Below are 13,562 nucleotides of genomic sequence, written 5' to 3' on the forward strand. Positions count from 1 at the left end.
TGTAAATGGATTCCCTAACACGCAAATGATACCTCTAGTGGATGTGGTTACAGGGTCGAACCCAGACAAATTAATATCCTCTTTTTATACTATATTGCGCACAAGATCGATAGCAAGAATCACAGACACAGCCAGAATTCGATGGGAAGATGATGTGGGCCCCATAGATGACTCCGACTGGGACAAAATATTAGAAAATGTCAAAAAAACATCCCCTAAAATATCCGAGCGTCTGACTCAGTTGTACGTAATCCATAAGTCCTACCTCACACCATCCAGAATAGCCAAATTCTCTTCAAGTCAGAACCCGAACTGCCCGAGATGCTCGAGTGGTCCGTGTTCATTCTTCCATCTACTATGGTCATGCCCAGACATTCAAAATTACTGGGCACAAATTATAAAATTCTTACATGACCATATGGGCTCCCCAATTTCGCTTAACCCTAGGCCGTGTTTACTGGGGCTATTCCCAGACGCTGACATGGACAAGTATCTAGCTTCCTTCCTTGACGAAACTTTATTCTGCACCAGAAAACTAGTCGCTAGAAGGTGGATGAGGACTGCTTCTCCTACCATTCAGGAATGGATTGGAGAAATAAATGCAGCATTACCATATAAGAAGGTGATATATAGACATAGGGGGTGTCCAGCCAAATACAACAAGGTCTGGGATAGGTGGCTTAACAATACTAATACATGCACGGAATGATTAATGGTGATAGCTCACACAATGTCTAACGTTACCAAGCCCTACCATTTAATGAGCTAGAAGACGATATTTTAGGCATTAATGCTGTGGACCCTGGGAAGGCACTTGTTAATTGTATATTTTAAAACTAAAATAATTGATGAAGTGATTGCTTGTACATTTTAGTATGCTGCCTATAGGAGTTACCTGATTATGGGAAGTATTAATTCCCGCCAGTCTTCTGTGTTTTTTCTTTTTCATTTATGACTCTGAACTCTTTGTACCATACCTGTACGAATTACTATTTGAAATAAACTTGTTCTTTTAAAAAAAAAAAGACACCAGTTTATCCAGTTCAACCTGAGAGTGTCTGTGACTTCTATAAAAGAGGGATTTTGGACGCCCGTAGTAAGGAAAGACTGAAAATGATGGTCCAGACCTTGGGTGTACCTGGTCTAAGTAAGCGAATACTATGGTTAATCTTGTCAGAGGGAGTCAATTGACATCATTGTTTGTTCTGTACGATGGCTTGCCAGAGACTGTGATGGCAGTCAAATGAGTAGAAGGCTGAGTATTGTGGAGCTGCACACAAGGATAAATTTCCTGTTCATTGAGTTACTTGAACTGTGTAGTACATGTCTTTTTGTTTCTTGCAGAGAGACTGCCTATGTTTGATTCTGCAAGTAACCAGCCTGAACCATGTGTGGACTCAATATACAAACTTTTTCCAAACAGCAGGACTACTTTAAAGTGAACCAAGCTATGGACCTTCAAATGTTTACATATTCCTAACAAGCAGTAAATTAGCTTTAAAACAGCCCTCATGGATCTCTATGGCTGCAGACCCCATGGAGCAATTAATCCTCAAAGTTTACAGCAGAATCAATGAAGTCCTTGTCTATGCCAGTTTAGTTTAGTAGTGACTACTGCTGAGGTACTCCCCAGCTTTTTGCATAGGTTCACATTGGAGCGATTTGTAATGCGATTCGAGAGATGTGGAAAATAGGATTGAGTGCTAACTAGGGTTGTCCCGATACCGATACTAGTATCGGCACCGATACCGAGCATTTGCCCAAGTACTTGTACTCGGGCAAATGCTCCCCCCGATACCTTGAGAGTCAGCAGTGATCGGTGCGTGGGGGAGTTACAAGCTTCTCCCCCCGCGGCTTTCAGCTTCTTTAGTGACATACAGCGGTGATCGGTGCTTGTAACTCCCCCACACGCGATCACTGCTGACTGTCACCGCATCCTCCATGCCCCCTCCGTTCCGCTGTCTCTCTCTCTTCCTCTGTCCCCCTCCGTTCTGCTGTCCCTCTCTCTTCCTCTGTCCCTCTCCGTTCTGCTGTCCCCCTCCGTTCTGCTGTCTCTCTCCATGTCCTCCTCCTTCCTTTGTGAATGGACAGAGTCAGCTGACTCTGTCCATTCACATAACTGAAACATTGTAACCTCCTGTGATTATGATGTCTCAGTTTATGAATGGAGAGGAGCCGCTGTCTTCTCTTCATTCATTCTCAGTGCAGCTGAGGCTGCAGAGAAAGGGACTGGGGAATCTCTATCCTTGGTCTCTTTCTCAAGGGGGAGATATCAGGGGTCTGTTAAGTCCCCTGATATCTCACCAAAGCCCCCCAACAGGGCTGATCAAAAAAAAACACATATTGCAATAAATAATAAAAAAAAATATTATTGTAAAAAATAATACAAATGTAAATAAAAAAAAACACACAGACACCGTTCACCCCCCCCCCCCCTAAAAAAAAAAAAAGAAAAAAAAGAAAGCATTGTTAAAAAAGAAAAAAAAAAAAACTGTTACGTGAGATTAAAAAAAAAGTATCGGTAATCGGTATCGGCGAGTACTTGAAAAAAGTATCGGTACTTGTACTCTGTCCTAAAAAAGTGGTATCGGGACAACCCTAGTGCTAACCCATTGGGGTTTCAATACACTATTTGAAGATTTAATTCTTCACAGTGCCTGCAGCTACAGAGGTCAGAGGGCTTGATTTAGTACTCATTCAGGCTGGATGCACACTGTTGATGTGCATTACCACAAACACATTATCGTGCATTGCCTTAAGGCAGCCTAAATATTTTGAATGTGCTACCAAATCACTGCAGTGGTCATTTTCAGGGACATGCACCTGATCTGAAGCAGGGCACAACAATGTACAGATAGTTTAACTTTGCATATTGCTTTGTGATAACACACATACATTATGTTACACTGGCTAGGTGCATTGGAGTGCCATTCCAATTGAATAGCACCGCAATGCACCATTCAATGTTGTGTGTTACAGCAACATGCATTTTTATAGTTGGCTGCACATGTCTGAATTCAGTCAGCCTTATTAAAAATATGTAAATACTTAAATGTTCACAGCCTGACCATGGGTTTACTTTAAAGCGGTAGTAAGCTCTTGTTGTTTATTTTTACCTACAGGTACGCTTATAAAAAAAAGCTTACCTGTACATGCACCGTTGAGGAGATATTCTAGCGAACAGCAGCCGGGGATGTCACCAGCGGATGCACTCTGAAGGAAAGACATACCCGTGCCATTCCTTCAGAGCTGTGTGCCGTCGCCGAGACTCTCACATATGCCGGAGTGGCGTCATCGCGATTCGGCCAGTCAGACAACCTGAGTCCGCGAACCCCGAAGAAAGAAAGGGTGAAGATGGAAGCCTCTAAAGCGGTGACAGCGCCCTGCTGGAAGGCTTCGTTTTAAGGAAAGCCTTTCATAATGTGCTAGTATGTGGTGCATACTAGCACATTATGATATTACTTTGCAGGAGGAAACTTTTTTTTAGACTTTCATAGACTTTTTTTTTTTTTTTTTTTTAATCGGATCGTTTTTATTGAGAACAAAAGTAAAATTTTCTTTTTACAACAAACGTATCACATCATAGCCGGCCACATAATGCTTGCGTTCACATTGTACAAAAGGCAGCAGTTCAAAGAAGCATTGTCTAGGAAAGGTACATCCGAATCCATAATCCTTGAATTACTTTATATTGTGTGTGCCCTCATTATATCCTAACCCCCAACTCCGCTCCCAGCCCCATAGCAGGGCTATCAAGTGGTGCAGGGTTGCCACATACCCCTAAACAGCGGGGAGTGGTTTACAGTATTTGTATATATTAACCATTGGTTAAAACAAAACAATGCATTCAACCACTACAGATCTAGAAACCACCACAGTAAGTATATTCCTTCAGTTTAAATTGTACAAAGAGTGCAAGTTAGCCAGTCGGCCACATACCTCATCTGACTGGCTAACAATTTTTATGGTTAAGCAGACGATGTTGTCCTGCCACCGAGAATTTTATTTTGAACCAGGCGTAGGGAAGCTAAACCAGAAACCTCTAGCCAAGCATCCCAGATGTTTTCAAACTTCTTTGGGCTACCTCAATGCTTGTATGTCAGTTGCTCCCTTATAAGAGAGTCATTTACGACAGAAACCCATTCCGTATGTGTAGGAGGTGATACAGAGAGCCATTTTCTGGCAATAAGTTTTCTAGCTACAAATAATGCCCTGGATGGTTATATAGGTATGGGGTGTATACTGTTCCTCATCTAATAGACTTTCATAGATTTTACTACTAAGAAAGACACAGCTAGTAATTAAAAAAAAAAAAATCAATTCACATTGCAATAATTTACACAAAGATTTTATTTAGTAGAAACATTTTCTTATAGACAAAAACACAGCATAGTTTCTCTTTCACATACAATGCTACCACCCATATTTGAAAGCTGTTTTGTCACAGTTTCCATTACAATATACCGTAATTTCAATCAAATCTGTGTTGAATTTTGCCAATGGCTGACAAAGAAAAGCATCTGCATTCAAAACAATATACTTCCATACACATCCATACAAAGCTAGAACAAAGCATTAGCAAAATAGCCCTTTACGATTAAAATAAATAACTCTTCTAGCTTTTGATAAAAGGAGGACCCTGATGCTGCTACACTCTCCTTTCCCAAATTTCCCTAAAGAGATCCGGTTACTAACTTAAATTGCTATACAATATATGGAAAAATCAAATATTTTAAATGCTTGCAGCTTTTTTCTTTTGTTTTTTTCTTTTTATTAACTTTCAATGTGCTGCTGAACCTGCTAGCAAATTTTACTAGTCAGTCCCTTAGCACAGCCCGCTTTCTCTAGCCATTTCATAGCCCTCTCCTCTTCTAGAAGTATATTATTACTCTCTGTGCTGACCCAAAATCTCCACTTAGGCCTGGTTCACACCTAGGCATTTTTTAGTGCGTTTTCAAATTTGCAGAAACACACTACAGTCCATTTAATATGGTTTCCTATGGGTCATGTTCACATCTTTTCATTTTATGGAAAGGACCAGGGAATTTTTTTCTGGTTTTTGGTTCCATAGATTTTAATGGATCAAAAACGTGTATTGAATACGCAAACTGCAACCTGTATAGGTGTGAACTAGGCCTTGCATGTGCTGACTCCACTACTTACATAACCTTCTGCTGGGGCTGCTGATATCACATCTAAAATGGTGGTGTCCAGCAGCAGGAAGATTGTTATTGGTCTGGCAAAGGGGTCTTTTTAAAAAATTTTAACAGGAAAAAGTTAGTGACCCTGCCCCTAAAAAAAAAAAAAAAAAAAGCAAGCCAGACATGTAAAAGAAGACACGTTCCTTTATCTAAACCAAAAAAAAGTAATCATTTTAAAATGACCTTATTTTTTCCTAAAACTGTTCATTTTCTCGGTTTAAACATTTTATATTTTTCTATTTTCTGTTGTGAATAAAATATGGATTTATGAGATTTGCAATCTGTTTTTATGTAGATTTTACACAGCTTTTTTTCTCACAACCTTTTTGGAATTGGGGGTGTACTAGGGTTTAGTTATATATTATAGTGTATGACTAATATTTCTGGTTCCAACCAGAAAAAAATAAATCTCATTTCTTCTACAGAGAAAAAATTGGAGGGCGGCCTGCATTGGGGCCTATTCAGGCCTCTCTAGTGTGGTGCACTGTAGGAATGCTGCGTGCATTAACACATGTTAACATGCTGTTGTCCAATCATTGTGAACAGCACCCCAATGCATTAACCCAATGCACCGTTGTGCACTGCATTGGAAAAGTATGGTGCATCTGATTTTTGGTCCTTTCTGATGCGTTTTAAGCAACACACTTGAACACACTACAACAGAGAAATCTGAATGGTTCCTTATTTTCTAGCCAGTATTTCAAACTCATGATTATCTTAGTAGTTCCTGTGGATTCTTAATGTGTTTATAATATTTATAATATAGGTAAATTGCAGAAAATCAATGCAGCAACAAATACATTAAAAACAGCCTATTAGTGTAGGAAAGAATGTTAAAATTGAAGTTCGGCCAGAAATGTAAACCCATTGATCAAAACTGCAAGTCCCATGTCATGATAAATATCTGGCTCACCTGATAAACTGTTATATTTTAAACTGTTATATTTGTCTTTAACAAAGTCCAAAACAGTCCTGGAACCACTCTTTTTTCTGGTGGACCAACTAATGCCTTACTTCACTGTGCAATTTTCAGCCTGGCGTATGTACTTCCTACTTAGCTACCAGTGTAAAGCAACACACCCTGCAGGTGAGATATTGTTCTTCCTTTAAATATGCAAAGCATGCTGTTGACTGAAAACATTTGTACCGTTTGTACTTTGCACTTTGTTCTGCACTCCTGTGATCCATAGGATATAAGTATGGCCAAAATAGCTTTGACTATACTTCTCTTATAATCTTTCCCAAAGTGAAGAAGATGAAGTCTTGTTTGGAGAGAGAAATACATTATAGATACTCTGTCAGCAATATCTTTAGTTGTATGTTTATTAGTTCCATTCATATCTTTTATTTTGATAATCATCAGAATATACCTAGGGGGTTGTTTACACTTGTGGCCATGGAGCAGTAAAAATATGTGGTTGACCCACAGTTTTACTGCCCCCCAAACCAGCACAGCACCCAGAGGAGTCTGTTCATATGCTAAGGCAAAAATTATACTCCCAGTCACATTTGTCAGGCAGTGCCACTGCCAAATGAAAATGCATTCAAGTGAATGAGGCCACACTGCAATCACTGTGCAATGAATGTGATTTTTTTTGTGGTGGTGCAGCCTTTTCAGGGTTCATACAGGTGTCAACATAACTGCCCTATGAAAAGCGATCAACAGTGGACTGCTTTTCAGAGTGATGGCAAGGGCTGTCAATTGTGTAAATGAGCACAAAAAAAACAGTCAGATTACCTAATTATTATTGCTTTTATATATTTACAAACAGTGAGAAGCTTTGCAATTTAAAACCCCACAGTAACAACACAACCCAGTCTAGACTTCCAATTCCAAAGAAGACTACCTCACTGGTAGTCCATAATAAAAATATTGGAGTATTTGGTTTTCTTTATGCATTGTTTTTTTGTATATATAAAAGGTATGTACAGTATGTATTACAAATATTTTATTACACTTGACCAGTAAAAGAAAAAACAGAAAACAAGTGTACCATTTTGGCTTCATTGTGGAAGGAGTTACAGAGCACAGTTCATTAGGAGTGAAAGTGCACTGTTACTTTAAGTCCATTGCTCCATCAGCTGAAATCCTGGTCCCTTTACACTGGCATTGGAAGACTCAGTTTCTTTCCACGGAGAACTGTAAGTGCAGCAATATACACAAATCAGCCATTACCTTAAAGCATATGTGTCAATATTAAACTAAACTGTTTTTTTAACTAAACCCCCAAAAATTAGCATATTAAAAGAGAAGTAAAGGTTTTAGTTTTTTTTTCGGAATAATACTTGCCTCGGTGGATGCAGCGTCAGTCCAATGCTACATCTGTCCCCCGGCGCCTTCTGCACTGAGAACCGAGCGATCAGACATCACCGATCGCTCAGTTTTCAGAGCTCCCCGAGCAGAGAGCTGTAGACTGTCAGTCACAGCTCTCTGCTCCGTCATTGCTCATTGGATCGCTGGGCTTTTGAGGGGGCGGGGAGGCTGGCTCAGGCTCTCAGTGGTCAGGCTCTTGTGATGATGTGGTGCCTGGACAGACAGCAGTGACGTCAGCAGAGAACGGACTTCAGCTCACTCTCTGCTGAAAAAGGGTCACAGGAGTGCAGAACGAATTGCACTCCTGTGATCCATAGGGGATTTGGCTGGACTTCTTTAAATATTATAATTGTGCAATACTTATGAAATGTTTATATCTGCCCACCTTATTTATTGCAGACTCAGCTGCTAGTAAACTGTTTAAGGTCAGGTGACCTCTTACCCCCTAAAACAGCTGAAATGTCAGACTCGGACAGAGAAAATAAAGATAAACCAGGAAGAAAAAATTATCTTTAAAAAGCAAGACAGCAAAATTGTGATACATTTATACTGAATATTCAGATTCTTGCATAAACCTATTTGTGACTTTTTCTCTTTAACCACTTCAATATTGGACACTTATACCCTGTTCCTGCCTAGACCGATTTTGAGCTTTCAGCGCTGTTGCACTTTGAATGGTGAATGCATGGTCATGTAGCACTGTACCCATATGAAATGTTTAGTTTTTTTTTTTCACACAAATAGACCTTTTTTTGGTGGTATTTAATCACCACTGATTTTTTATTTTTTGCTAAAAAAAAAAAAAAGGAAAAATAGACGGAAATTTTTTGGGGGAGAAAAAAACACGTTTTTCTTTGTTTCTGTTATAACATTTTGCAAATAAATAATCTTTCTTCATAAATTTAGGCAAAAATGTTTTCTGCTACATTTCTTTGGTAAAAATAACACAAATCAGTGTATATTATTTCATCTGTAGGAAAGTTCTACAAACTATGGTATAAATATCTGGAAATTGATCAATTTTGATGTACTGACAGCCTCTCATTTCTTGAGACCCAAAAATGCCAGGGCAGTACAAATATCCCCCAAATGTCCCCTTTTTGGAAAGTAGACAGTCCAAGGTATTTAGTAAGCGGCATGTTTTTTGAAGTTGCAATCTTTTGTCAGTTTTTTGGAAAATTAAAAAAAATGTTTTCACAATTTTTGTTTTTATTTTGTACATACTGTTACCAGTGCAGTACAGCATCGTCCTATAACTGGTGTGGTGGTGATCAGGGACACTGAATGGTAACAGCATGTACCATTTTTTTTTTTCATATTTTGACCAGAGCAATACAGTGTTTCCATAGTAACTGTACTGCTGTAGTACTCTAGGGAGGTGATCAGGATTTTTTTTTTACACACTGCAATTGCTTATAGCTGTAAATTTCATTGTTCATACGCAACCATTTTTTCTGAATGAAATGTATTCAGTTAGTGTTTCCTATTGTGATTAGCCCTGTTTGTACCATGTGATTGCTGTGACCAATCACAGCAAGCAACACAAATGTACAAAATGAATGAAAGCCATCCATTGTGTATAATTGTCATGTGATTGGTCACAGCAATCATATCGTACCGCCAGCGGACTGGTACACTGATCTGTCATCGGCAATTTCTCAGGGACACAGCGGGTGACATCGCGGCACTGAGTGGCCTATGGAGCCCACGCAAGGAGTGTTCTCGGGAGGATGTCGTATGACGTCCACCCAGAACAAGAGAGCTTCCCGCTCAGCCTATAGTAAAAGCTGGCCATAGTTGCATATATTTCTTTTATACACCCAGCAAGCTACACAAAAGAAATTTAATAGGTACTTCCATCCATCATATAGCAGGCACCGCTACTACGGTAATCTCCACTAGCTTCCGGATCCAGTAATGAGTAGTTGCCCTGCTGCACTGTCTACACAAGAAGTCACCTGCTTGGCATCGGTGCCATTCGGGTAGCCCTTTGTTTTCTCTCATTGAATGTAAAATGCTCTCTGGTAGGCGGTGATGTCATGATCTTCACCTCATCCACTCAGAAAACACTTTGCTTTTTCTCAACAAATACAAAGTGTTCTCTGAATGGCACCCGTGCTGAGTGTTCAGTAAGCAGCAGTGCAGTGTCTCCGCATGGGACCTAGAAGCTAATGGGGATTACTGTAGTAGTGGTACCAACTACAGTGATTTTCATGGGCATCCAACAGGTATGGGACATACTTACCTTGGTCCAAGCTGGACCAATGGATCTATGTAAAAACTCCCATACCTGGAATTCAGCTTTAAAGGAAAGAAGGACAGAATCGTTGGAATTGCAAACCAGTCAGCTGAGAGTGAGCACTTTTGTTTCCTCCTGTTTTATGGCCACTTTTGGTGCTTTGTATTTTTTGCTAGTTTTGTGACCTCCTTACCTTTAGTTATGTAGAGGTAGAAGAAATCAAAGTAGAAGATGGTCTGCACAACTCCAGACACGACAGCTATTTGGTCATAGAAATTCTCAGTGTGGAAACGCCAAATCCAGTTGGCCAAATAGAGCAGGCGATAGAGCCCCAGGAAAAAGAGATAGTGCGTAGTGATCGATTCTGCTTCCCCTGTCTTGCTTATCATAAAAAGCTGAGGCAGAATGGCCACAGATTCCAGATAGATGGAAAAAGTCCAGAGGATCTAGGAAGAATAATATAATGGTCACAACGAAAACGATGGTTGGCATATAAAGAGATTAACAAATTTTACAATCTAATTGTAGAATTTACCACCAACTAAGTAATGCAAGTACAATATAGTGGCATATAAACTAAATTAATTGTTTTAAGTTTATCAAAAAAAAGTGAAAGGGTGAATGTAGGCACCATTACAGGCTATTACCCTTTAAAACAAATGCAATAATCAATGCTGCCAATCACCAACACATTAAAAGCAGGACACTGATGTCCAAACATCCAAACATTGCTATGATCTACACACACATCCAGCAACTCACAGTAAAGCATTAAAGATGTCTTCAATCCAAGTTGGCTTCCTTCAGATTCCAAAATCACTAATCCATATCAGGCTGAAAGCCATCATGTAATCAGATCATAACCATATTTACAGTAGTTTTAGTTGCTGCAACAGGGCCAATTCACACCAGAATCACACAGGCATGTGTTCAGCGTTCCTGTGTGATTTCTGTGCGCTCCCCTGCAGTGTGATTTGGCAGCCCATTCATTTGAATGGGCTGCAAATTGCATCAGACTGTACAAAAAGCAGCGCATGTACTACTTTTGAAAAATGTGCCACATCATGTATTCCCCTATGGGAAACCCATGAAGTATAGTGCAGAAATGGGTTAAGCATGTCCTCGAAGCAGTACCAGGTATAGAAGGCCTCGTAGCAGTAGGAAGTGCCGAGGTACCTCATTGGGCTGTAGGCTGAAGTGATGGTAAAAGTGCGATCTGTGGTGTGATGTAACATCTAGTCATCCACCTGAGCCTATGCTCTGATTTGTGGAATTTTACTGCAAATTTTGAAAAGTTTAACACTACACAAGTAAATACATTTCAAACATAAATCCTAGTTTCCTGAAAGTTTTCATTTAGAATGAATACTATTTAGAAAACCTGTAAAAAGTGAGGTTACAGTATCCAGTAAAGGGTAAACCTGTCTTACCTGTCCATCTCTCTGGTCCCTACTCAGGCATTCATGCTTAACCCGTCACAGTGGGTATACCCCCGAGGGTTCTTCTGAGTTCCATAGGGATGGACTACGGTCCTGGACCTGTATAGCAGCTTATTCAATGTGTTGCACCATATGCAAAGGTAAGTGTGCATGCAGGATAAAAAGCCAAAGAAACATTATAGACCCTCCCTATAGTGTTGGGTTTGGGTATGGCTCACAAAGTAGCAAGGGAGAAGAGGTCCAGCATCTTAGGACATTAGTAAAAAACGGAAGTCTCATAGAGTGTGGTAGGGGTATGCCCAGGAGAACGTATCCAGCAAAGTTTTTCCAGTGTCCAACCACCTGAAGGTACTAGCCTATAACCCAGTGTCTGGGAATATCCAGCCAATGCCCTGTGCTGTATGATTATAATAATTGCTTTGGCTCCCAAACCAGACTAGCCCACTAACATAAAGCACACTTTTCTGGCACACACCACATCATACATGAACTCCAGACCTGACTGCATGTGAAGCTTTAAATGTGAATAGGTCTGCTCCCTAATACACAGTTATGTGAAACTCCTGCCTCTAGTAACATCTAGTGTAGAATTAGCATTAATAGGTACAGCTATGCTGTATTAAACAGAAACCACATCCTCAGCCCCAAACTATGCATAGCTGTATTCTGAATTAAGACTTCCAACTTTAGTTAAAACAGTTGTATATCCGCTGACACTTTTTTTTTTTATATACCCCTGTAAGGCAAAAGGCATAATGAGCTAGTATGCACCGCATACTAGCTCATTATGAAATACTTACCTTAGAACAGTGGCGGAATTATAGGGGTCGCTGAGATCGCCATGGCGACCGGCCCCCTTGCTGCAGGGGGCCCTTGAGGGCCCCCTGTACACTTCGATAGGAGGAACGGCAGGGGCGGCTGAGACGAGCTAGTCAGCCGAACTGTAATCGGCACTGACTGTGCAGGGAGCTCACCAAAGTGAAAGTACAGTGCTGTGCTCTTTGTCTCCCCCTATAGTGCAGTACCCGGCAGGAAGAGCTAAGGTAAAAGTCTGACTTTTTTTTATAAGACTATCTATCTACTGTATGTGTGTTTATATGTGTGTATGTGTGTGTGAGTGTGTATGTATGTTTATGAGTGTGCATGTATGTATGTATGTGAGTGTGCATGTAAGTATGTGAGTGTGCATGTATATGTATGTGAGTGTGTATGTATGTATATGAGTTTGCATGTGTGTGTGTATGTATATGAGTTTGCATGTGTGTATGTATTTGAGTGTGCATGTATGTATGTATGTATGTATATGAGTGTGTATGTATGTATGTGAGTGTGCATGTATGTATGTATGAGTGTGCATGTATGTATGTATATGAGTGTGCATGTATGTATGTGAGTGTGCATGTATGTATGTGAGTGTGCATGTATGTATGTATGTGAGTGTGCATGTATGTATGTATGTGAGTGTGCATGTGTTTATCAGTGGCAGTGCATCCATAAGGGCACACAGGCGCCGTCCCCTCTCTTCAGCCACCCCCTCCCTCTATGACCAATGGATAGATTTATGTATAGCATGAATCTATCCATTGCCACCTCTGCCACCCCCATATTTAGGTGTCCGGCCCCTTTTCGGGCGCCAGGTGCCTGAATTACAGCGGCGGGGGATGTTTTTGAAGCACCTGATTAGAGCCATAGGCTCTAATAGGCTTCAAAATAGGTGAACTGCGAGTGCCGTGCTTGGCGCTCACAGTCCACCCAAGTGTGTTAGAAAAACGAATTAATATTCACTTTCCTAACATTGAACCCCCTCTCCACCAATCAGGTGTGCGGGTCTGTTACCCATCACCTGATTGGCTGAAACAATAGGCGCGGCTATTGGACGCCTATCAGGAGGAGAGGACGAGAGATGAAGACGGCATGAGACGCTTGGAGGACCCTGCTCGTGGCCGTCACCTGCTGCCCCACTGAGACAGGGTAAGTGGCGGGCGGGGGGGGGGGGATTCATAGTGGCAGCAATCAATGGCACAGTTGCAGGATTTGATGGCACACTGGCATTTAATGGGCACAGTGGCAGCATTCAATGGCACACTGGCAGCATTTGATAGGCACACTGGCAGCATTTGATGGGCACACTGGCAGCATTTGATGGGCACACTGGCAGCATTTAATAGGCACAGTGGTGTCATTTGATGGGCACAGTGGCGGCATTTGATGGCACAGTGGCAGAGCTTGATAGGCACAGTGGCTGCCTTAGATGGGCACAGTGGCTGCAATTGATGTTTTTTTTTTTCTGAATTTTTCAGTTTGCTTGCGCCCCCCTAAAAATTTTGAGCACCAGCCGCCACTGTTTTATATGTGCATGCATATGTGCA

General features: G+C 40.9%; 1 protein-coding gene across 1 annotated transcript in view; it reads right to left on the reverse strand.

Moving 5' to 3' along the window:
- Nucleotides 1–4,332: 4,332 nt before the first annotated feature.
- The window catches only part of KDELR3 (KDEL endoplasmic reticulum protein retention receptor 3), a 59,422-nt gene continuing 50,192 nt past the window's right edge, over nt 4,333–13,562 (reverse strand). The window contains exons 4-5 of the mRNA XM_073592578.1: nt 9,948–10,200; nt 4,333–7,341 (exon numbers count right to left, since the gene is read on the reverse strand). Coding sequence (XP_073448679.1) covers nt 7,301–7,341; nt 9,948–10,200 — 294 coding nt within the window. The 3' untranslated portion in view covers nt 4,333–7,300. The remainder of the gene's footprint in view (nt 7,342–9,947; nt 10,201–13,562) is intronic.

This window comes from Aquarana catesbeiana, linkage group LG07, assembly GCF_042186555.1.
Source record: "Aquarana catesbeiana isolate 2022-GZ linkage group LG07, ASM4218655v1, whole genome shotgun sequence".
Classification (NCBI taxonomy): Eukaryota; Metazoa; Chordata; class Amphibia; order Anura; family Ranidae; genus Aquarana; species Aquarana catesbeiana.